General features: G+C 37.2%; 1 protein-coding gene across 1 annotated transcript; it reads right to left on the bottom strand.

Annotated features, from left to right (window-relative positions):
- Positions 1-456: 456 nt before the first annotated feature.
- Positions 457-24976, bottom strand: vps41 (VPS41 subunit of HOPS complex). Its single transcript, XM_038297897.1, has 28 exons — positions 24782-24976; positions 24456-24494; positions 19010-19117; positions 17597-17674; positions 14783-14857; positions 13847-13909; positions 12321-12386; positions 8838-8957; positions 8605-8751; positions 8454-8520; positions 6824-6921; positions 6608-6737; positions 6358-6473; positions 6153-6271; positions 4307-4388; positions 4125-4217; positions 3917-4044; positions 3657-3801; positions 3125-3166; positions 2990-3040; positions 2763-2900; positions 2627-2681; positions 2413-2553; positions 2171-2307; positions 1138-1237; positions 1011-1055; positions 845-924; positions 457-760 (listed from the first exon to the last, which is right to left on the bottom strand). The coding sequence occupies exons 1-28, from the start codon at positions 24800-24802 to the stop codon at positions 680-682; spliced, it is 2565 nt and encodes an 854-aa protein (XP_038153825.1). The 5' UTR covers positions 24803-24976; the 3' UTR covers positions 457-679.
- Between the last annotated feature and the right edge of the window lie 1768 nt (positions 24977-26744).

Here is a 26744-nt window from a genome sequence, read left to right as displayed (position 1 = left end):
TGGACAGACTGTATATACCCCATGCACCTTCTTCTTTTTGACTATAGAGCTGATGTAACGAGTACATTTTTCCACTGTGAGATCAATAGGGTCAACCAATCAATCACGTCGAAAAGGTCACTCAAGCAAATATCACTGAGTGAAAAAATTATTTACTACCCCCCTCTGTTTTTTTAATCACTGAGGAAATCCTGACTGGAGATGCTGAAACCTGTAAAAATGCAGTGTAAATTTACATTTTAAACTAAACCAGTGAAGCATAAAAAAACAAGCATGCTTGTTTTATTTTAGATATTATAAAACATCGCTTTATAGTGCTTTGCCATTACCTTTAAAAAAAGTTAAATTTTCCTCGACAGTGAAGCGCTGCTCTACAGCTCAAATGCTTTGGTTTGTATTAATTTAGTCCTGCTTGGGATTTGTTTAACTGCAGAGCAAACCAGAGACAAACTGAAATCAGAGCTTAAATGATTTTATTCTTTCTCAGCACATAACATTAATAGAAAGCAGAACAAAGTGCAGCGTTTTACAGTTGTCAAACTTAAATACTCAGAAAAGGTCCAGAGGAAATGTTCAGCATATCTGTAAGTTTGCAGATGAGTGACTAAGGAAAAGGGTTTTTATTGATCTATGCATCCGAGAGGAAAGAAGCATCAATAGTCGCCAGCGCCTTAAACTGTTACTTTTTCATCTCCAGTATTCCACTTCCAGGTCTTCGCTTTTTTGCACTGCAGATGTTACAGAACTGCGTCCCAGGAATCTGAGAACAAAGGAAAGTTACAGATAAAGTGATGCAGAAAAAAAGTGTCAAATTAGAAAATGCAAACCAAGAGGATCCACCTACAGGGCCAGAAGACGGTAAACACTCCTTGTGGAACATATGTCTGCAGTGAAACACCACAACACTAAACGACTGCGCCATATCTGAAACACAAACACGAGCCTGATTAGGCAAACAGCAACGACAAAATAACCCAACAGCATAGCTGGATGCAGCTACGTCCAGTTACCTGAGGGTAATATTGAGCTGTGACACGACTCACAGATGTTCCCCTCTGAAAGAACAAAACAGAAGCAGCAAATTTAGGAATCTGCTTAAACAGCCATTAAATCAACTTAATCTGTAAACAGACTGACCATCCACTCTGACTGCTCTTGTTTGGGTTCGATGCATCTTCTGGAGCAAAGAGAGCGAGTCGGCTACAAGGATCTTTTTGCATCCTTCTCGGAGGAGAATCTTCAAAAGAGGAAAACTGGTTTAGAAAAATGCTTTCAGAAAAACCCTTCATGATGTTTCTGTTCTGGATCAATCGGAATAAATTAACAGCAAGGGTACTTAAAGCAAGCTTAAGAGTTTCTCTTTTAATTTAAATTTCTAATCGTTTTATATACACATATATACACAGGACGGTTGGGATTATAGACCTTTGTAAGAATATTCAAACTCCTTTTTCTAAATATTAATATTTTTAAAACGAAATATTTAAATATTTATTGTCATTTTCTTACAGGCTAAGATGAAATTAAAGAATGGTCGTTCATCCCCTTTTACTCCGTTAAAACAATCTGTTACCTTTAAAAATCACCATAATTAGTCAATAATGTAGATAAAAATATAGTGGATCTAATTATTTATAATTTTTTCTAGCTGTTCCTTAGAAAAACATTACAGTTTAAGGAACAGAACAAACATTATAGAATTTGTTCCCATCAGATTCGATCAAAATGATAGGCTTTGGTTTACATACAAAATGCAACAAGACGAGAAAACTTAATGCTGCACATCATCTTGAATAAAGCAGTCCTAAAGTGAAGCAAGGCAATGGCAGCATCATGCTGTGGGAATGCGTTTTGTAAGCTGGGACAGGAAAGCTATGCCCCTTTTCAACTGGCTCCCATTCCCCTCCACCCAACCAGTTCATAAACATTTCTTTCTCAGCGCCCTTCTCCTTTTTGATCATACTTACTCCTGTGCATGGCATACTACTTTTTTTTCGTATTATGTAATATTTTAAAACTTTTACAAAGGATTCAAAATCCAATCCTTTGCAAAAGTTTTGGACTTTTGCAAAGGATTGGATACATTGGATCCAAGCAACGTATAAGTCTGATGCCTTTTTGCAGAGTAGATTAGGTGAAACTAAAGACCTCCAGTGAGATCTGGACAAACCTGCAGGTTGTAGTCGTGGAGAATTTTCACCAGTGAGTCTCTGAGGTTTGGGATCTCCATCCCCTCCTTTATGCGTTTGATGAGCAGAATGGGATCCACGTGAGTACCAATGTTATTAAGGAGCCCGGTAATGAATGCTGGAAGCAGTCATAAAATCAAAAAGGTAACAAATCAAATGATAGATTGACACGGTAACAAGTTGGAGCAGCTCTAATTAGAGAGCAGGAGATGTGATTTCTCACGTGGCTTGTCTATAGAGTAAGAGATGAGATCTTCCCACAGCTCTGCGTCGTCCTGCTCTTTAGCAAACTCTATAGCTTTGTCCACATCCTCTAACTCCTCCATGATCATCTGGAGGGCTCGTCTACAGTTTCCCATCCTGCCTGTATGGGTAAAAAAAAAACAGATTAGATCCTTGATTTCTATCAAACAAATCTTTCCATCATCAATGCTCACTGAGAAGGAAGACTGTCTCCTCCACAAAGTTCCTCTGCTGACAAATCTCAAGAGCCTGTGCAAAAAAGTGAAAATAAGATAAGGCTAAAAAGTGTTTTTTCTTCACTTTTGCTGACCTATATTTAGTAAGACACACCTTTTCAAGAGGACAATGGGTGCTATCCCTCAAAAAAGGAAGAAGGTTTGGTCGGTCATACTCCGCGTATAAACCAATCTGCCTTTCATGGTACTTCTGGCCTCTGTGGTGGTCCCGCTTGAACAGTTTATGGAGGTACTGAGAGGGGAGGGGGGGGGAAAAAATCAAGAAAATAGTGTGATACAACGTAAAATTCTTCAGACTTTAGAAGTAAAGCATTAGCTCACCACATGCAGCAGCTCAGGCCTTCCATCCAGTTCCTGAACCACTCTGTCTATCTGTTTGAAGAAGTGCAGAAAGCGTCAGCAGAGGGCGCTATTCCCAACAGAAGGAAAGCTTTTAGAACAGTGCCGTGCACTTACAGATATCTTGTCTTCATTGTCGAGAAGCATATCAACAGCTTTCTATCAACATAAAAACCATGTATAACATGAGCAGGACTTGAAAAAAAAATCTGTTAAAATGCAACATTTCTGAGTTACAAAAAGACATGACAAATATTTTCACTTCTAACATGACATATTCTTTATAATAACCTAATACACACTGATTTGAGTGTGTACTCCCTTAAAATCACTCTTTACTCAAATTCCTTCAGATTTCCGCCCATTTACCAAATTCATAAAAACGTCAGATTTTCTATTAAGCTCCATACTCTACTTACTAAATCTTGTTTTTCTCTCACTGTCATATGTGTTTTATAATTTGATGTACACTTAGACTCAGATCTGAATAAATGGAATGACTCCTCATCCTCCGGCTTCTAGCAGAGATCTGAAGGTCTTGAATCCAAACTGGCTGATGTCTGGAACGGATTGTGGTCTTATCCACCTTCATAAGAGAGTGAGATTCATTCGCATACGGATGGACGAGAGATCAGCTTAGTTTCCTTACCTCCTTGTCAAACTCCATCAGGAGGACGATCTTGTCCTCGATGGAGGAGAACAGGTTGTGTTTGTGGATCAGCTGGTAGACGTCTTTGTGCCTAAGCCTCAGATAGATTTCCAGGGCTCGGTCATAGCGCTGGTCATAAGTGTACCTTAAGTTGAATAAAACCCAAAGAAGGATTCAAATCTTTAGCAGACACAAATGTTAAAAGTTGCAGGTCTGAAATTTTGTTTTAAGAGTGTAGTAGATGTGTGAGCGTCACTCACAGTTCAGCCAGTGTGGTGAGCAGTGTGCTGTTGGTGGGATCCCTCTTTAGGTGGTCGTTGACGGCTTGAACGATGGCCATGTTGTTGTAAAGTTCTCCTGGCCATTCACGGATCAGTGTAGCAAAACCCTTTTAGGGAAAAGATGGCAAATGTGAGAACTGCAACTCAGTTGTAAACATGACAAAAACAGTAAGAGAAGACAAAGTACCTCATAGTCCGTTTTTAGGAATTCGTGCAGGATCATTTCATAAATAGCCGGTCTGAGACGCAGATCTCCTCTCGGCAAATACTGACTGATGGCCTGAAGGTAAAGAGGAGGTGAAACACTAAAGATGTCACCAACTTGAAGAAAAATGTTTTAATTGCTTGAAGTTAATTCTATTATTCTACCTTCAGCTGCCCTATGGTCTTAAACCGGTACACCTCGTTCTCCCACAGCTCCATGTTCTTTCCAAGAACCTTTTGACATTTTCTGCAAAAAAAAAGCAAAACTTAAATCAATCTAGATGATATTTTTTTACTTTAATCTTGTAGTGAATTTAACCACTCTTCTAGTCAGAGTTGGGATATTTACTTCCTACATTCCGATCTTCTGGAAGCAATAAACTATTCTCCATCCATTTTAAAACCCATTTCAAAGTGTGTTTGAGATCACTGCCCTGTTTAAACATTCAGGTTTTCCCTATTTGATCTAAACCTTAGATGAATGGAAATTAGTTCTGATATTCAAGAACAACTCAGAAACTCAAGCCTATCATTTGCTGGAAGATGCTGCAGCACCAGAGTCTCTTTCCAGAATGAAATCATTTTAGTATCAACATGAAATGAAAGGGTGCTGAGGAACAGCTGTTTTAAATGAAAATGTGCAGCTTGCCTTAAAGACCAATTCAGACTGAGCTGCTTGGCAACAATGATGAAACAGAAAGTTTTCAGTACTAACGGCTGAGCATCGTGATGGAAGCATCATGCTGTGGGGCTGCTTTGACATAAGTGGAGCTGGTGCATAGCACAGGTTGGATGGAGCAGAGAAGGAGGGCTTATTTTTCATTTATCTAACTCCTCACATAAACAGCTAGGCGGTTGAAACTTGAACACAGTTCGGTGTTCCAATATGAGTGAATCAGGCTAACAGCTAGCATAACTAATTAGTTCCCAAAGCCCTGACCTCCTCCTCATTAATAGAATATAATCTGCTAATAAAAAAAAATGGGACAAATATTCTGGCAGTGAGTACAACTTCTTCTTTATTAGCATTTATTTGTTTAATTTTAATGTGGATGTTCATATTTGAACCTGCATATACTTACTTAAAGGTATGGTAGAGGATTTTTTAAAAGAGGCGCCCTCCCCACTTAAAAAAAAAATGCACGTGTAAAAGCGTGCACAAGCCCATTTCTCCACGTGCACACCCTGTTTAAAATGTGCTGTTCTCGTAGCTCATACAAGCTTACCACATACAATGGGGAATATATAGTGGACCTTATAGCAAACTCAGTTAACTGACCATCACAAGGATGATCACTGCTTATTGTTCCGTTGGTCACAGAATTCCTCCTCCACTGTGCGGTGCCAGAGCCATCTTTGTTATTAGTCGCCACTATGTTGTAGCGACAGCTGGCCACTGACAACAAATCCCATAATGCTTTGCGAGGAGAGTTCTCCATGCAAAGCATTCTGGGCTATATCTGCCTCTTCTGAAGCCCTTCTTCTCTTCTCATACACTTCGTAGACACTTTTTCTCTTACGACCCTCTGCCATTTTTTAAAGAACTGCAGTAAGACAGTTGAGCTTCAATGACCCTAGCTCACCACACATATGCAACTGAAAGTGTGCATGAGCAGAAAAAGATGGCTAATGGGGCGAGCACATAAGACGGCCTTACGAAAACATATCACCAGAACGATTGACAATTAGGAGGAACACTTATTTAGATGATCCACCTGGAAAAAAAAGATCATCCTCTATACCTTTAATCTAAACTTTTGCACTCAGTTCTTGTTTTTAAAGAACTATGTGCATAATCATTTATCCCTGTAAAAAGAACAGATCTAAGAAATCATAATATTCCTCTAACAAAAAGGTAATTTAACAAACATGAGAACTTTACTTAAAAAGAAAATCTATTTTCTCTCCATTAAATTGAAAAAAAATTGTCTAAATTCAGCTTTTTAAAAATGTTTTTTTTTTTTTTTTTCTGTCTTTGCCAGAGTATATCTGTGCTACACGCAGGACTGACCTGGCTGCGGTGTCGTAGTCTCTGTTCTCCACCAGGTGATTGATGTAAGCCATCCCTATTTTCTGAACGTCGTGCCTCTTGATGTTTTTGAAGCTGATCTCTGCAGCCATCAGCGCCTCCTGTCTCAGAGAAAGGATGCAGAATTAAACTCTGACATTCCTTCTTAACCTTTAACAGCCTCTGGCTAAAGTTCAGCAACACAAACCTCATATTTCTTCTTCTCGAGGAGCCAATCGATGTGGTCGTCCTGGTCTCGCTCTTTAGCCACAACGATGTCTTTGGGACTGATGATGTAGAAGAGCGGCTCTCCCTCTGAATGCTCTGTTAATGAAAATACATTTATGGCTCTGCGTCCCGAGCATTAGCGCTGACATTTACTAGTCGATGCATAATAAAATCAGACTGCAGAGAAAGGCTGGGTGACATTTCACCCAGGGTGAGTTTGATGGTCTCACCGAGGCGGTAGTCCCTGCACTCATTGTCTTGGTAGCAGCGAACACTCAGAGCATCTGAGGAGATCTCCTCACAGCTCTCGGGGAGAGGCTGGATGATGTCGAGACGAGGCCGCGCGCGAACCTCTTCATCCTGCATGCAGGCATAACAGGTTATCGCCTAATACTACACATTTATATGTTCTGTTAATCCACATGTTTAAAAAAGGTTAGCTATACCATCTGGTCCAAGTACTCCTGCACAAAAAACAGCGAGACAAGCTGATCCGCCAGCGGAGCCAAACCACAGATGAAGAACTCTGTCTCGAATGCAGACACTGAAAGCAGCAGGTTTTTAAAGAATGTGAGGAATGACATAAAGTAACATCGGGGGGGGTTACGGTAACAAACAGCAAGCTTCTAAACTTCTAAAGCCAGGGTCTCTTAAATCTGGGTTAAAACATCATACATTTCACATATTTGATTAAGAAAACTATCAATGAGTATCCAAGTCTGTCAAAGATATTAGTAAAGTAAAGGGGAGATAAAGATAAAGATTTTTGTTTCTTCATAACAAAAATAAAGACTATCATCACCCATCGAGTTTCTGGGGTTTTTATTGTTCTAATTTTGGAATCAAGGATGTCTTTATGGATCAACTCTTTTACACACTGTACTATTAGGAACATTCATTGATGGAATGAGCTGAATATATACATATATATAAAGATAATATTTGGTCTTACCAATTTTTGTGAAAAAGAAATAACATAATTATCAATATTAAATCTGTGGTGTCATCAGCATTTAAATAGTGTAGAAAAATGAAAATAAGTTTGCTTTGTTATTCTTAATTATTATTAAAAATATTGTATTTTTGTATCTTGGAATTTTATTGCATCCTTTTATTTTATATAATATGTATAAGTTAATTTTGTCACAAGTCTACAAATGTCATTGTTTCTTTTGGCTTAGATTTTTTTGTTTTTCTAAATTTTGGGGGGGAGAGAACTATGGAGGAAGTTTGCTTTTTCCCTCTGTGATTCTTGATGTGTGTTTTATACTGTCCGTATAATACTGTGTTGTGTTGTCTGTAATTTATGTTTTGTTTCATGGACTCCCTCAAAAACGAGAGGGCACAGCTCAAGGGGTATTCCATTAATAAACAATAAACAACAAACAAAACAATAAAAATAAATCACTGTTCAAATGTGTTTGGTTGTCATATCATAAGAGTGGAAAAGAAAAAAATACAGAAAAAAAAATCAAAAAGTTAAAGCAGTTAGGTGTCATCAGTATAATATTGATGTAGAAAAATAGCCTCAAAATAATAAAAAGCTATAATAAAATGTTGTAATTCTTTTGTGGTTTAAAGAAAATACAATATGACAATAGGATACTTGTCTTCGACACCTTTCTTACTTTGTTTAGGAAATTCATTAATTAAATAAATTAAAATTACAAAAATGAAACTCTACTTTCTGGGGTGATTATTATTTAATTGAAAGAAAAAAAAAGAAAATCTGATTAGTGTAGAATAAAAATCTGTTTTTAAATACATTTTAAAAAGTACATTTGTACTAAAAGTTTTTAGTTATTTTGCCTTATTATATGTCCGATGTTTGAGATCAGATGAACAGCACATTAGCTATTTAATGCAAAGTGCCAAATGCATTTAGATTTAACTGATTCTATAACAGAACAGGTATTTTTCCTCCCTTGTTTCATTATAAAAATCCTTTGAACTTGGATCCATTCATCTAGTTTCTGTATTTTAATCCTTCTCACTATAAAGAAATATAAGAAAAATGTTTGAGTCAGCTATAAATGTAAGCAGATACATTGTCTGCTTTACTGCAGCGTTACTTACCTATTTCCACGTAGCGATTGGGCAAATCTCTCATTTCAGTGGGATTTCGCTCTTTGACTACACAAATCTGGGGAGAAACAAGATGACATTAAAACATTGAAGAAGTAGTGCCTGAAATAAAGAAGATGAAGAAGAAGAAGAAGAAGCAGACCTTGATGGAATTACCCCAGCCCAAAATGAGTGTGGCGTCGTCTTTCCAACACAGGCTGCAGGGGTACATGTCAGGCCGCAGACTCACGTTATCCCTCAGCACGTTGGTGATCCGCTGCTTTGTGCTGAAGTCATAGATTTTTACTCCCTGGGGGAAAAAAAGGAAAATGATGCCACATAACTGTTGCAGTCATAGTGGATATGAGGTTTGAGATCTGGGAAGCTGTTGCTTACCAGGTTGTTGGCCCAAGCTATAAGGTTTGCTCTCCACTTCACATTAGTGATCGTGCCCTCACCCTCATGAAGGACTGAAGTCTTCCATCGATTCAGCCAGTTTCTCTCATACAGGAGCAGCTTGAATGAAAGAAAGACTTTAATGTACAGCAGTTGCAAAACTAATCAGATGTTTTGTACATTTAAAATACTGTAACGTTACAAGAAAACTGCAGTGTATTTTATCTGGTCATTGGTTTATCATTGTGTGGTAAACTAAAACAAGTGAAAAATCAGAAAAGTGTGGCTCATTTGCATTCAACTCCTAAAAAGGAAAAACACTTTCTGCTTCAGTTACAGCTGCAAGACCTATGATGATTATCTCTGTTAGATCAGTGCCTGGACTCTTTGCCAGGACTCTGTTCCACATTTAATATCATCCGAAACATCTGATGGCTCAGAAGATACACCAGCGCAACACCCTCCCATCCTCCTGTCTGATTCCACCTCTTAATTACTGGTCTTTTTTTTGAGGTTTAACTATTTTCCTAATGAGTTCTCTGCTCTACAAGAAGACATCCTGGAGAACAGAGACGTGCTCTGGCATGGACCTTAACTTCCTTTCCAATACTTCGATGTCAGCAATTTGTTTAAAAATCTGTTCGTTTTTTTCTGTCTGATTTAGATTAAATTCTGTTCAACCTTAAGTCATGTTTAAGAGTCATCTACTTTACAAAGAAGTGTAATTTAAAGTGTTAAAAGCAAATTCAGTCAAAAGAACTGGGTGAAAGCTCCAAGGTGTAAGCACCTTCAGGGGGCAGCTGCTTCCATTTCACAGAACAATAAGTTAAACACGTTAAAACAATATCCCAGTATTACCAAGCATTTAGGTCTGAGCTTTGACTAGACCATTTATATACATGAATGTTACCTGTTCTATGCCAACCTTCACTTACAAACATTCTGTGCCTCCCTCACATAGCGCTTATTTTGACATACTTATTTGCACATTCATGCTTGTGCATAAGGGCACATAGCCAAAATCATAAAACCTAAATAAGTGCTTCTTATTGGTGAAATAACACTTGGTCTTTTGTCTTCACAGAGATCAGCTTTCTGGATGAAGCAGCTACAGATCATCTTATTAAAAAACCAAGACTGATGGTAATTTCCTCCCGTCATTATGTTTCAAAGCTGTGCCAATAGCATGTTTTATTTTTGCTTCAATTTATCCACCATATTGGATTTAAGGTGATGCATCTAACTGTGGAGCCAAATGTGAAGATGAGCAGCAGATGATGAAACTGGCTCCTTTGCTTACAGCAATTTTTATCTAAAATGTGTAAAATGTTAACTGCTAGAAAACTTGCTTCCTGTGTTCCCTATGGGATTAGCATCAAACAGCAACTGCATAGATGGCCATACAGCAGCAGGTTTGATGTTATCCTAACTACTAATCAAAGAGGATTTTGCATCCCTGTTCCTGAACTATCTGTTGTTCTTTATTTCCCTAATGTGAACCTTGGAGGCCCTCACATATCATTTTAAACTGAGATTTAACTAAAAATATACATTTACTAACTCATTAAAAATAATTATAATTAGGGGTTTTATTAGGAAACGGGGTACAGATAAATGCATGCCACACCTTTAACATCATAAAAAGTATTTCAGTTCCACATCAAACTTATGCAGCCCTTATTCATATTATATTGGTCTATTACAAAAAAAATCTCATACTATGTTGAAGTTTTTGGCGGGAATTTTACTTAAATATATACCATGTACTTTGGATAGAATGATTCAAATCCATTATAATATATTTAAGTATAATTTAGCAGTTGTTTAAGAAGCCTAGCCCTCTTTATATAAGAATAATAATTTGAGTCTTATTCTAGAATTTCAATCAAACAATACCAAGTAACTGGTAAATAAAGTTCAAGTTAATATCTCGAGCTGAAATATCCTAAGTAACAGTTAAACTTGTTTCTATACTGAGCTTAATTAACTTATGCAAAACTTGTCTGTAAATATACATTCTTTTAACAGAAGAATAAGAAAAAATCTCAAACAGGTGTTTTTTTCCCCTTGAAATCCTATTATTTATTTTTTTTAAGTACAGTGCCATATCAAACAACTCTGGAGTGCAGTAATGCAGACTAGCCTACAGAGGGCAGTAGATAAACAGCATACAGCTGCTGGAGTTACCTGTTAAGTTAAGGAGTAGAAGCCTCATAAATTTAAGTCAAACTGTACATAATGACATAAAAGCTTTTTCCTTTTCATACGCGGACTTACTTTCACTTAGGAGCGTTTTGCTAAATGGAAAATTAAGACAGATTGTTCATTTGACTGCAGTGAAGCAGGACAAGCTTCAGGTCCACTGATGTAGGAAGTCATTCGGAACGCACAAGTGGGTCGACAAATTTTGCGCACAGTCTGTGTAGAAGCCGTAAAGGCGGCGGTGAAAATGTGGTGCATTATAGGCATGATTTCACACCCTTATCTCTCATCATGAGGCTGGCTGCCTCTTTTGGCCGCACACCATTTATTGAGGAAAATGAGATTGGTGTAAAATAAAGCATATTTAAAAATCAGCCCCTGTGTTATCATTACAGATGGAATTCACAGCCTCGCGTCGGCTTTATCTTTTGCACATTCTCTGCGTTGTCTGGATCCTAACTGTACAAAGTTGAACAAAAAGCCTCCAAAAGAAGGACAGATTTGTTACCAAAGAGGTAGAATTCGCTCTAATTCAGCATTTGGGCTATGTTAATAAACAGTTTGCTCTACAAAGAGATGATACTACAAAAGAACTGGGGAGACAAAATTGAATTTCCTTTGACAGGATGTGGCGCCCGTTGAGGCTTATTGATTTTCATTACAGGCACCTTGTGGAGGCCTTCACAACATGGAAGGGAGAGGAATCAGCAGCAATTGAAAGAAAATGGCAAAGTAACGCTAATAATGGAGTTTTATGGAGAAAGTTTTTCCTCACACTGCTGTATAAATGTCAGTGCACCTTATTTATGGCTCAATGACGCGAGATCAGAGCTTTATTGTATTATAGCAGTTTTTTTTAACAGGCAGATGTTGTTTTTTCTGAGCTGGGAAAAATCAAATCTAATGTTCAAATTCATTTCACTCTATACATGTCTCCCCAAAGAAAAGCCTAAGACTATGTAGCCACTTTATAATGGCATCTATTTGCTGCGCTCGTAAAGCGTTGCTTTTTGAAACACTGCAGAGAGAACAGCACTTTGTGAAAATAGCCACCTGTGCCGAGAGCACTCCAGCAAAGAGACAGAAAACTAAGAGCCTTTCACACTAGACAAAGGCCTGAGTTTTGCCTTCCGAGCTTGGCCAAAGCCACTTAGTTTTTTACAGGAATCGGTTTCACCCGGACGCAATCAGGCGGGAATTATTAGGGCAGGAAAATTTCTATAAACGCCCAAAACTGCCCGTAATGACTGTTAGCGGGAGGAAAGTACAGTTTAAACCTACCTTGTTGCCCCCGGTGACAAACTGTTTGTAGTTTGATCTGCTGAACTGAGGGTGTAATGCAACAACCTGCAAAATGAAAGAAAGGAGGCTTTATCATGACTTACAGTATCCTGCAAAAGTTTTCATAACTCTTTAAGTTTAGGATGCTACAACCACAAACTATAACATATTCCAATGGGATTAGACTAACATTGAGATTTTTTATTTTTATTTATTTTTCACTATAGAAGGAAAATTATTCATGTTCTGTAAAATGTTTCACAAAAAAAAACAGGTCTGTTTTCAGCTCCTTTAATAAAACCTGATGCAACCAACTACAAAAAAAAGATCTAATCAATGAATAGCATCTCAGCATAAATTTAAGCTCAGCCTTAATCCACCTGCTCCGTGGAGGTTTCAGTGGTTTGTTACAGAATCTATGATCAGACCAAGGAACATAGCAGACAAGTCAGGAACAAAGTAGTGAAGACAATTAAATCACAGTCTGGTAAATAAAAAAAACATCATCTTACAGAGCTCCAATTAACACATCATCTAAAAATGAAGAGTACCACAACTACTAACCTGCAAAGACACACTCATCATCCTATATCGAGCCAAAACAGGTCTTTTTTTCAGTTAGCACAGCAAATATATGCATTAACATACAATAACCAACAATCCATTCTTCTGAACACACAATTTCAACTGAGAAACAGTGTGGTGGCAGCATTATACCGTTGTTAGGCTAGCAACAGGGCAGAGAGAGTTAGACATAGTTTAAAAGGTAGTGACGATTCTCTTTCCAGCAAGACATTTGGCCTAAACCTGCAATCAGAGATAAAGTGGTCATTTTTAGACTAAAATATGTTTATATTTAATTCAATTTAGTAAAAAAAAATTTATTAATCCAACAGGGCAATAAAATGTAGCAGTTACTCATGGTCAGCTTCTAAATATATATCTGCTGTAGGGGCTGATAGCTGTAGGCTTGAAGGACTTTCTGTGGCGCTCTGTCTTACACTGGATTTGAGAAGCCTCTGACTGAAGACACTGCTAATGAAGAGGATGCTAAATGTACATAATGTTCTTCACTTTATCGACTCTTTATGACATTCAGAATGACTTAGATTCAAATTTAATTAAGGGGCTTCTACATTGAGAAGAGTTTTTCCATCCAAACTAAGTTAGAGCCACTTCACAAAGATGATGTGGAGTGATAGTCTGTAGATGTGGAAACCTGCTAAACATATAATAAATAAAGAAAGTACAACTGCAATTAAAATGTGCTTTTGCTAAGTACTCAAAAGGCTAGAAGACAAGTTCATACCACACATTTCAGATCTTTATTTAAAAAACATTTAGCATAACTTTTCCTCCACTTCACAACAATGCACAATTTGGTTTTCATCCATCATGTAGCAATAATGAAATAATAATAAAATACAATAAGGTCTGTGGCTGTGATGTAGCATACAGTAAGAATTCATGCTTAAAATGCTTTTGCGAGGTAATAAAGGAAGGTACAGCAAAAAAAAAATACCTACTTTGATAGGACAATCGAAGCTCTCATGGAAGCCCTCTCTTGTGTAGAGGCCAAACACTTGAACCTGGAACAGAGATGAGGCGGCAGAAAAGACAAAAGCAAAGGTGAATTACTGAACATTTCTCGTTTAATTGCTGTGTCTGCAACTATCTGAGGCCAGCGGGGGGGAAAAAAAAGTTGTTGGAAGAGATTCTGATTGGCGCCCTGCTCCTGCTCAGGGTCACCAATTAGTGGAGATGATTTTTATTTTATTTTTTTCAACCCTGCAGGCTTTAGAGCAGTCCTAATCTTGGACTTGACCACATCGGCAGTTTGCTACAGTAGACTATCTGAGCACCCCAGGATGTTACCCCCACCACCCCAAAGATGTGAGGAAATCATAAAACTCAGATATGATCTGATTTTATGCATTAATGGTCAAGGATTAAGTTAGATTTTGAAGGATTAACAGCAAACTAAATTAGAGGTGATAAACACTTGCTGTTGCATCAGCTTTAATTGTCTGCTTCCCCTTTTTTCCTGCGACAAGATCTAGTCTTTACTGAAAGTAGGAGGACAGGGCGATATCACAAAGCCTATCTTGACTGTAGAATCCATGAACGATGGTGGTGATGATAGAAAGAAACAAGATAAGAGCCAGAACATGGAGATGGTTCCTATGGAAGGGCTGATGGCTGACTGACAGCTAAACACATCAGCGTGCACTCCTTCAAACTGTTCTTTAAGATGGTTAAAAGCTGCGACTACATTTACGTGCAAATCTGGGGGAAATAAAACTCCTGGTTAATGCCCTAAATGTAGAGGAAGTGACTCCCAAACTTTTAGGTCATTAAAATACAGATTGAAGTTGATAAAATGAGCTTAAAGATAGAGAAACCCCGACTGGCCGCAGAGAGAAGCTCCAGGACCAGGATCTGTAACAGCAGATGTATCTCACCTTCCCGTCCTCGGAGCAGATGCCCACATGTTCCCCACTTTCATCCAGGCTGATCTGGTTGATCTTCACTGAACTCTGGGGGCGCAAAAAAAGCATTTTTTGAAAGTTAAAAATCATAAAGGGAACATACAGTGAAGTTGCTCTGAATAACATAAACTTTCTGATTAAATTATTTGTTGTGCTTTTTAATAAAGAAATTCCAAAGTATAACTCTTTATGTTCAATATAGAAATCAGTTGTGCTAATCATCAAAAAGAAGAAGAATGTTTATCGCATCGCTGAAAGCCACCAGCTCAACTTAGAGGTTATTCTTACAATAATTATATATTATGCCTATACTTTAACATTACACTTTAAAATAATGTAACTTCCTATATGAATTAAGTATTAAGTTTTGAACATGAAACCTATTTTTGAGCAGTGGCTGCTGTACTGCACTTTATGGTGAGTTCAGGTTTGACTTGGTAATCTATAAAAATCATGTCCACAACTTAGAAAAACATATTATGTCTATTTTAAAACTTGGGTTTCCCTATTATCTGAGGCGCCGCTGTCTATAACGGCTTCAGAAGAGAATAGTTTGGAGGAAATAGCATCATGATATCCAAGGAAAACAGGTCAGGGATAAAGTCATAAATATATTTAAAGCAGGCTTAGGCTGTAAAAAGGTTTGATCAAACTTTGAACATTTATTAAATCCAACATCTTATCCAGAAATAGACTAAAGCACAACTGTAATCCAACCAAGACAAGGCTGTCCATCTAAACATCTAAAAGAGAACTGATCAGAGATGCAGGCAGGAGACCAATGGTGACTTTGGATGAACTGCAGAGATCCGCAGCTCAGGCCGGGAGTATCTGACCACTGGACAACTATTAGCCATGCACGGTATAATTGTGTTTTTTATGGAAGAGTAAACAAAAAGAAAGACACCGTTAAAAGAAAACCATAACCGCTTACTCCCACTGGATGCGCAGCGGTTCCTATGCTGCAGTGCTGTGTCTTTGCTGCTGATAGCAGCATTTCTAGTCAGTCAGAGCGGTTCCACAATCTTTCAGATCACATTCCAACAGAATATAGTTATATCTGTTTGGAAAATGGCGGCCTAGTGGTTTGGGCATAGAGCTTGGAATCTTGAGGTTCTGAGTTCGAGCCCCACTCCCACAGACTGCAAATCTGGGGGGAGATGAGCAAAGACCCTGAGCAAAGACCCTAAACCCCCTGATCGCTCCCAGGGCGCCCCACGATGGCAGCCCGCTGCTCTCCAAGGGGTTGGGTTAAATGCAGAGGTAAATTTCTCCAATGTGAGATCAATAAAGTTCAATTATTATTAATGATCAATTATTATTAGAGTTGTAATGTGACCAAATGTGGAAAAATTCAAGGGGGACTTCATTGAGATAATGGTCATGGTTGAAGGTCTCTGATTTAAACTGTCAACTTCCTGCAAAAAAAGAAAAAAAGAAAAAAAAAAATGAAAAAAATTCCCAGCTGGACTGTTAGTATAAAAATTCCAAGCACACAGGATGGCAGCAGAAGTGTTTACCAAGAAGGCTTTAGCATGAACAGCTAGCAACATTTTACAACTGGAGTCGTTTTAACGTGGCCACATTTTCCTGTCTAACTTTTAAGTCACCAAGACGATCTGAACTCGTTCTCTTTATACAAGCTAAGGATGTGAAGAACATACAGGCCCTCCTCTATTTAAAGCACTCCAGTAAAAAGGTGTACAAAAGCCTAAAAACGAGTTGTTGTCATGGAAACTTGGTGACCCCAGATGTCAATTTTACTGCTGTTAATAGCCTCAACAATGAGCCCTGGAGACTTCCTTTTCGTCCTCCTCGCTGTGTTTGTGTGTTAAAAATTTTAACCTTGCCTCAGTTCCAGTTAAACTTTTATGATTCTGTCTCAGACTGTAGATATGAGGAAGTTTAGGCAAGAGGCTACTTCTTTTTACTTCTTGTTTGTTGTTGGCTTTTCCATTCCTGACCTCCGAGTCTCATATTTATAATTTATTGAAGGAGAAAAGTATGGATTACCCATTAAAAAGTTCACAGACACTGTGATCAGTTTAAAGATAGTAAATACAAATTGCAAAACTCTTCAAGTTACAGTCAAACTAACAAATATGCTTATAATTTGAAGGTTTATTTAATTTTATTCTCATGAGCTAACAATACACACCTTGAAGTTTTTATTAAAAAGAGCATATTAAAGTTTATTGACACTGCTCTGAATATTCATTGGAAAAATCACAGCAATCAAATCCCTTTTTCACATATTTTTGCACTGTATACTTGGAAAGAAAGAATGACAAAGGTGGAGGAAACTAGAGAAAGACAAGAAAATGGATAAAGTTCACAAGGAATAAATGTAAGAGAAAGACTGAAAAGGGAAGATGAGCAGTGGGAAGGAAGGAAGGAAGGAAAAGCAAAGTTAGGAATGAAGGACAGAGCAAGGAAGGAAGGAAGGAAGGAAGGAAGGAAGGAAGGAAGGAAGGAAGGAAGGAAGGAAGGAAGGAAGGAAGGAAGGAAGGAAGGAAGGAAGGAAAAGCAAAGTTAGGAATGAAGGACAGAGCAAGGAAGGAAGGAAGGAAGGAAGGAAGGAAGGAAGGAAGGAAGGAAGGAAGGAAGGAAAAGCAAAGTTAGGAATGAAGGACAGAGCAAAGAAGGAAGGAAGGAAGGAAGGAAGGAAGGAAGGAAGGAAGGAAGGAAGGAAGGAAGGAAGGAAGGAAGGAAGGAAGGAAGGAAGGAAGGAAGGATAAAAAAAGCAGAACTGAACCACTGTTATCAATAAAACAACGTCATACTTACAAGGTCAAATTTCTGAGTGATATTTCCTTGAATGTCCAGCAGGAACACCTTTCCAAAATGGGTTCCCAGAGCAAGAAACTGAAAAAAAGACAAAAAGTAAGATGTTTAACAATTTTAAGAGGAAAAAAGTTGGCAGAGGTAGAGGATAAAAAATGTTTCCTGGAACATGCTCATAGAGGGGATTGGGTGGGCTTGGAGGCAAAGCTGTGAAATTGCAAGGAGTGGAAAAGCCCTATTTATTAAAGCAGACAGTGTGAAATGGCATTTTCCCCCTTAAATTAAAATGCTTAAGCATAATAAATGCTCTCTACATGCTCTTCTTGCAACCCAATCACCATCTTTCCCAGTATAGACCCATTTCTTCTCCTGACCAGCAACTGGTTTCTGTTTTAAGGCTCCAGCAGGGGTCCATACGGCTGCAGATGTGTGTGCGCACAAGTCCGCGGGGACAAAAAAAAAATAAAAATTACAGAAACCGGGGGCTTCTAGCATTAGATTAAGTGTGTGTTCTTCCGCCCCAGCCCCTGCTGCATGCCGTCTTCCTAATCCCCCTCCCTTCCCGAGCAGCATGTGGATGTGCGGCGAGCCCACCATGCTTCAGTGCAGTCTATAATGAAATGCTTATATTTACAGGCACAGCTGAGCATGTCAGACAGAGCCCCCTGCAATCTCCCCAAATAAAATAACCAAAAATAAATAAATAAAAGGTTCGGCCTTGTGAGGCGGAGCGACTTTTAAAGGGATTTATCAGGATGGGAATTGTTCAAATGAAATTCCAATTCAGACACTTAAAATATGAGGCAACATAAGGCAGTGCTTGCTGCCTTTAGTGTGTGTAGGGGTTTTCATGTTGATGGCGGGCTGGATGGCTAAAGGTAAACAAACCAAATTAGAAAAACGGATAGTTAAATTCTAATTATGATTTCACAAAAACAGACTTTCTTCATGGCTGCTTCAGGTGTAGGAGACAAAAAAAAAAAGCCTGGACTCACAGAGCAGAAATAAATAAATGAAAATCAATTGTTGTTAATAAAACATCAGATAAGGAGACGTAACTGGGCTTGACTTTTGCTCTGCTCAGGCGTGAGGGTGTGCTGCTGGTGCCATGATGGCTAAAGATCATGCAGAGAGTGGCTCTCTTTAAAAAAAAAATAGAGTAGGAGAGGAGTAAAAAATATGTAAGAAGTGGGAATAAAAAGAGGAAAAGACAATGGTGCCTTCTGAGGCACAAGGGGGGAAAGCAAGGTGAGAAAAGAATGGCCTGCCTCAACGGATCGAGCAGAAGGGATGAAAACCAACTTTGAAGATGGCATCTCTCAAATGTGCGGGTAAACAGAAAAAAAAAATTCCCCTTTGGAGAAGATTGGAGTTGAAGCTGAAATACCCTGGTGGGGGGTGGATTACCACCCTTACCTTGTCGTGGACCGTCATACAGCTGGCTGCGTCGCTGTGGAGGATTTCAGTCACCCCGTTGGAGAGCCTCTCATACTTCAGTTTGGGCTCCTCCTCACTGTCCTCCTCCTGGTGGAGATAGGAGATGGGCTCTCACTGAAACACTTTCTTATAAGGTAGCTATTACAACAGGGTCACCTCTAAAACTCTAGAAAGATTTCTCTGAAATGATCCATGCAGGAAAAATGGGATATACAGCATGTCCTTATTTAGTATTGTGTGATTAAAACAAACCACAGATCAGTTAGAAGAAGTTCCAGCTGTTTGAAAACTAAGCAAGTGGAAATAATTCAAATTGGCCTCTAGTTACTGTTGCATACAAAATAATATTCCTATTTTCACATTTTATCAAATCATTTGTGTATCTTACTGGGAACACGATTAATGCTGAGTTGAATTTAGTGCAGAGAAGGAAGATGAAATGTGTTTTTTTATTTATATTTATTACCCATTATCTGAAAAGTGCGATGTGCATTTGTATTAATTTCCCTGGATACATTTATCTGTTTACAATTATAGCCTCAATTTCTTTGGGATTGTTCTCATTCTAAATCTTTCTAAAAAATTCTCAATATTTCCCTCAACTCTGACCACCTTTTTTTCCCCACTGGTGCATGAATCCATTCCCACAGTATGATGGAGCCACCACCATATTTACATAAAAATATAAAATTTTAGGGTAACATGTTTTGGATAACAATGTTTTTGTTGGAACAACTACTACATAGAGGCTGGTGTTTTTGTTTTAAATTAGTGATTCCCTTTTATTTTTAATAAAAAGCAGATAAATTATTATTTTTCTGGCATTCTGGGTGAGATGTTTACGTAAGGCCGTCCTACGTGCTCGTCCCTATTTTTACTTACTGGTGGTGAGTCTGACATAGTGGAAAAATTGCAAATCTTCTTTTGGAAAGTAAGCTTGTATGAGTGAAGCAAACAGCAACATTTAAACGGAGAGTGCACAAGAAGAAATGGGCTCTTGCATGCGTTTAATAGGCGTTCCCTCTAGGAAGCAGGTACAGAGTTGTGCATGTGCATATTTTTTTTTTTTAAGTGAAGAGTCTTTTCAAAAATTCGCAAAAATTCTCCACTATACCTGTAAGCATTTACAACAAATTACAACAATAATAGCTGTTATTTCAGCAGCCGGTGCTTCAGATTTTAACATGAAAGCAGTTAAATCATGTTTTCATGTGAATGTTTATGCCTCAAAAATTAACAAGCTTGAATCTCTAATTCTAATGAAATTTTAACATTTATTGCTCAGCTGACACCTTTTAAATCAGTTCAAAGGTTATCCTTATGTCCCCGGAGGAATTTTCTTTTCAAATCATGATTTTTTTTTTTTTTTTTTTTTAAATCAATGAACTTTAGTCTGTAAAAGTATGAAGAAAAAAATTTTTTTTTACAGAAAAATACTTCTGAATGCATTATTGTCGTTATTTATTAGGAGAAAACCAGAATATTGATTTAGGACTTGCATGGTTTTTAACAGCACTTTATTCTCTTGCTTTTCAGATATTACTTTATGTATTAAATGGGTAAAAATCTGCAAAAATGTAATGAGTAACCTGTTTCTTTACTGCAATTAAAATTAGAAAGATGAGCTGTATAAAATGTGTTGCTTTTTTAAAGAATCTAATTTACATATGCTTTCTGAAAAAGATTTTTTCCTCTCTGTTGTTGGAGCTGCTTGTCCACGGTGAAATACGTGCATCTATTGTTTTCATAAGACAAACTTAAGGCATTCTACTGCGTTACACTTTCCAGCATGAGCCCACATTGGAGGCCGGTCACAGCCTGAATATTACCCATAATTCGGTTTATAACCAATGCTGCACAGTCTGTGGCTGCCCAGAGGGTGCATCAACTCAAAACATTGTCTGCCATTATGTGCTCCTGGCTTGGAGGTGGGGGACAATAGCGTGGAAAAAATGTTATTTTCAAAAACAATCCTTCCCCACTCAACAATGCCATATCTAGGCTATTTCCTGTGTATTCTGGTTGTGAGATTTCTGATGCGAGGGCATTTGTCACGGGTTTCAAAGGCGTATCAAACAACAAAGGCAAACTTCATCCCCACAGAGAAAATACTCATTTTAAAAGTTTTGCCATTTCTTGTAAGTTGCTTTTTGTTTTGCGGACAACAGAAGTTGCTTTTATGCTGCTTTTCTTGCCTCTTGTCAGTTTAAATAAGCATGCGGAACCGTTTAATCTGATGACGTCAAGGGTAAGATTCAGGCTTCAGCATAAATGGGACAGAAGGATTTCTTTCGTCACAGATTGAGATATTGACTGAAAAACCAGGCACATGACGTGGCATATAGCAAACAGTCCATCCGTGTCAAATATGACATGCAAGTCTAATGAAGCTGATAGACAAAAAACTCTGATGCAAATACTTTCAGGTCTAACATTAATAGAAATCATGTGACTCCAATTCAGTTGTCTTCAAGATTTGCAGAGATCCAAAGGTTTTATGGTCCAATTCACACACAGTTCAAACTGTAGCTGTCATCAGCTTCATAGCAAATCACCGAGGCTGCACTAGTGATTTCTTTTTTAATTGTTTAAGCAAATGGGAAAGTTGATAATTATTTCTCTTTCAACTGATCAATCAAGATTAATCTGAATTTCTGACAAAAAATCTTTAAAAAAGTCAATAATATTCTTACAAAAAAATCCCCAACCAGTTCCTGTTTGATAAATAAATAGATAAACAAATAAATACAGAAATAAAATGTAATAAAAATGATCAGACTGACCAATCAGTATTCAATGGGGTGGTACTTCCTGAACTTACTGGACCAGAGTGCAAATCCCCTCTGGGTTGAACAATTCAAGATTAACAGGCAAAGTAAAACTTAAACAACTTCATTCACATACAAAAACAGGAATTCTAGAAGACATCAATTCCATAAAAACCTGAACTAGAGAACAATTAAAATCACTATTAAAAGTTTATTCACACACTTCTGTTCACAAACTTATGTTGTAACTCTTCTGCCTAAAGCCAAAACGTGTTGCTCTACTTGGAAAGTTGTTTCTTTGGTTCCTCCCTTTCACATGAAGATGCACATATTTACTTCTATTGTCATAAAAACTTACAGAATTCAACAAGGATTAATTTTTTTCAGACTTTGCATCTAGTGGCAGTTTTAAAAGGGGTTATTTCATAATATACCAAATACTCATTACTGATTAGTTCCTGATTATTCAACCATTTCTAACTTAAAATGAAAGAGCATCAGAAATCACACAAAATAAGTGTAGCTCTCAAACTTCTAAAAGACCAGGAGCAATAATCTATATCCCACCTAAATAGGAATATATGTAAATGGTATAACGTTTCAAGTGGGAATATTCAAAATTATTCATGCATCCCTCTTCCACTACATTTAAAGGCCATCTTGCGCGTGCAAATCAACATCAAAGAAGGCTTGAGAGAAAGGGCTCTCGTTAGACGAGACCTTGATCAAGCTCTTTGCCATCCATGCGATCTAAAGAACTGGTAGGAAGAAAAACAGAGTTTCTCCTAAACTACAGCATCTCCAAAGTCAGTGACAGAAACATTGTACTTTTAGACTGCTTTACTGCTAAAGGGGCAGCAAAACTTTGGGGCCATGCATCATAAAATGTTGGATGATTCTGCATCTATTTGCCAAAACATAAAAGACAAACCATGGATGGGTGTAATTACAAAATAATTACCTGAATATAAATTCCACAGCAAAGAAAAAAAGGCCATCAATAATAACACAAAAAGGTGATTTAGTAGCATCGCTAATTCAGATCTCAAGTCATCCTTTGAACGGATGCATGGGACAAAATACCCTTTGTCAAAACTAGAGACATTTTAATAGCTGAAACATTGGCAAAATGCCTCTGCACAAAACACACTATATATAAATATAATTGTGTATATATGTATTTATATTTTTATGAGTGTGTGTGAATATTGGATAAAAAACAGGTTTAACAGGAAGGTTTCTCTAAATTAATTAAAGTGCAATTAGAGGGAAAGGGGGTATGAAAAATAAGTTTTACTTCTTCATACCCCTTTTCAGACAATTTACATTAACTGATGTCAGTTCTCTGGCTGTATATACCGACAGATTTATTTGGTGGAGGGTTTTTTTTTTATTATTTATGTTCAGGTGAATTTAGTTAGTTTGGAAATTGGCGTTTGGTTAGGTTAATGTTAAATATTCTCTTTTGTGTGTATTTTGTTGATCCTTTTATTGTTGTTTGTCAAATTGTTTGAAACAAATTCTTATTCATTTATTCATTCATTCATACATTCAGTTACATAAAGGCTGCCTTAAAACTGTGTTCAAAAGAGCAAACCCAAAGCCAGATAATATTAAGCTGTAACTACCGATTACTTTGCAAATCATTTATTCTGTTGATTATTTTTTCACTTAAAAATCGGACAGCCAAAGGTTCCCTAAAGAAGATTTTTTACTTAATGATATCAGGTGAAACTAAAACCTTTCCACCTGTGGAGTTCTGAATCCAGCATATTGACAAACTTTTTATCTTAAAGTACCTTTTAATATCTTTTTCTTTACAATTTTGATACAATTACTATTCTAAGTGGGTTGCTCTGTCAGCTAAAGGCATATTTTACAGTCTCTATACTCCAGTAAACGATTAATCGATTACAAAATTAGTTGACAATTATTTCAATAACCAAGTAATCACAATTAATCCGAATAATTGTTTTACCCCTAGATAATAGCATCTTCTTAATCAAAATGTTAATTACCCTACAGCAGCCGATATAAAATTGGCAAACATAAAATAGGATGCCCATTCATTTATGATTTTCATTCTTTCCTTTAGCCTGCTCTGACCTACTTGAGTGAAATAGTTCAATGTTGCCTGTATGTAATTATTTTCTCATCAGCTTCCATAGTAGAAACATAAAAATCTGCTTCCTCCCTGACGGTGATGTAGTAGTCATGTTTTATTAAGCTGGTGTGTGATTCTCCGGAGCACAGGTGTGCTGTAACATGCCAAAGTTCAGTCCTAATGTTGGAAGATCAGGAAAAAAACATCTGTAATTCATGAGAGCTTGACACCTTTCAAACCCTGACAAAGATCCTACAGGGATCAGGCTGTGTTGATGTATTACAGTCCTTTCAGTGGACACTGCTTTATACGAGGTAAAAATCATCCAGGTTTGACAGAAATATGCTCACTCCTCTAACAATGTGTTGTTGGTGTATTTCTGTGCCGACATACTGGTGCAACTGCCTTATATTTTTACCTTTTGTTTGTTTGTGTTTTTTTATCTCTCCATAAGCCTGCCTTCATAGCAAACTACTGTTATGTACATTTCCCATGCTTCCTTTGGAAATAGGATGAAAACATCAGTGCAAAATGATGTAATGATGAATCTTACCTCAGATTCATCTGTGAATTCCCCACTCTGCTTCCTCTCCTGGAAAATAAAAACATCCTGAGTTTTTTTCTTTAAACAACAAACTTAGCAATGCTAGATCACATGACGAACAGGTATGCTTTTGGGGCTAAATTTTAAAGAGAATAACAGAAACCTCACAGTATAGCTATAGCATCCCCGCGTTTTATTTTATCCACCCCAGATTGAATAAACAAACCGATTCTTTTTTTTTATTTCTCGAAAAGTCAATCAACAATTTTCCTGGAGTAATCTCCAAAATGACAAGAAGTGCAGATTAATGCATCAGTATTAGCTTGCTAGCTTACCTGTCCCTCTACTTCCGACATTGTTAAAAAAAATCGTGTCCAATCGTTATACTATCTTAAAACGTCAAATAGATGTTAGCAAAGATGAAGGAAGAAAATCTTCCTAGAGAAAGCATTTAATATATAGCATAACACAGTGTTTGTTGTCGAAGCAAGCTTCTTGGTGGCTAAATCACATGACAACGTTTAGCGCGCTAAGCCTTATGGGTATTGGAGTTTGAGAGCCCAAAATAACCACAGTGGGAAGGTTTAGGTACAGCAAGCATCGGATGCGTTATCCTTTTTTTTCTTTTTTGTGGACGTCGTTGAACCAAACAGTCTTCAAAAAATATTACTTTAAGGTCGTGTCACCATTTTTATTACATTTAAAAATAGCCTGATAGTTCTGTTTGTTTGCTTGTTTTCTTTTCTCTGATATTTTAAATACATTGTCTCCCGCGTTTTGACCAGTTTAAGCTGTTCAGTATTTTAGGTGTGAATGTCTGACTGAAAATGGGACGTTCAAGGACTGAAGTGCTCCATATGTAAGTAAAATATTGACACCCAAACTTCTCACTAATATATGTGAAATATGGCCTCTTCCATAAAAAACTTAATGAAACATAATATTTACAATAATAGGCATAGCCAGAAAATTTTTATAAGGGTGGCCAGGCAATAACCAATGTATACTGAACGGTGGCCCGAAAGTGGATAGGCACCAAAACTTAACGGTCAATCTACACTGTTCCAACAGGAAAATTAATGAGCAAACCATCCATATTTTCTAAATAAAGACTAACTATCCTTTGCCACAGCCATTGCTAACAAATAGACAAATATATTCAAACATATGTGCTTTCTAAATAAAAGGTATAGTGGATAAAATTCTTTCAGGTTTGAGTTTTGGGCGAACATCTTTTCCATTGTCATGACTTACCTACTTTTATCAATAATCATTCTGCATAAAATTGATATTTACAAGCACAAATATCTACATAAATTGATTGATAAGTTTTTATTAAAAATAGATATTTATCTATGATTTCACTGAAGACTCCTTGATGAGTTGCAGAGACACATCTTTTTCACTTAACCCATAAAACACAAAATCTATTTCTGCTTGAACTCTGTACCTAATGTTAGTATATTGATGTGCATAATTAACCACAGTGTTTTTATTTTAAAGTAACTGTTAATATATGAAAATTTTAAATGTTTTGAACATTCCACTTGAGAGTATTACCGCTGCCACCTCTATATTAGAGGGAAATAAATGGTAGGGGTGGCCGGGGGGGCAATGATTGGCTAAGGGTGGCCATGGCCCGCCCCTGCTTCCATTAAAAAAAAGTGGGTTTAAAAAAAAGAAGAAAGAAAGATAATGTAGACAAATATTTTTGATATACAGTCAAAAATATTCCTACAAAAAAAATCCTCAACCAGTTCCTGTTTGATAAATAAATAGAAAACAAATATATACAGAATAATAAATTAAAAATGAAAAAACAAATAAAGATCAGACTGACCAATCAGCATTCATTTGGGGGGGTGGCTTTGGCTGAACCAGAGTCCAAATCCCCTCTGGGTTGAACTACAACAAGTTTAACAAGAAAACCACTTTTTAATTCCCACCATGCAAAGTAAAACTTAAACTACTACAAAAACAGGAACAGATAAAGATTTCCTTTCAGACGTTAAGGAAATGTATGCAGTAATAGTGTCTGGGTTTAAATGATTAATTAAGGTGAATTTTCCACAGTTGATTTTTTTTCACAATTAGCCACTGTGATAGCTTTTCTGTGACAGGATTTGGCTGAACAAATTTAAAGAAATTGTGATGTTTGTTTCCTGTCACTGTTGATATTTTACCCACATTATATTCAGTTTGACCAAATATATCTATATGTTCTATATCTATATGTTCATTGAATTAGATTGACATGAACTAGAGTCTTTAAATGTTTTTTTTTTCTACTGAAATCCT

Source organism: Cyprinodon tularosa, unplaced genomic scaffold (genome assembly GCF_016077235.1).
Source record: "Cyprinodon tularosa strain WSP-4 unplaced genomic scaffold, ASM1607723v1 ctg4, whole genome shotgun sequence".
In the NCBI taxonomy this organism is placed as follows: Eukaryota; Metazoa; Chordata; class Actinopteri; order Cyprinodontiformes; family Cyprinodontidae; genus Cyprinodon; species Cyprinodon tularosa.
This window is presented reverse-complemented; position numbering and strand designations above follow the sequence as displayed.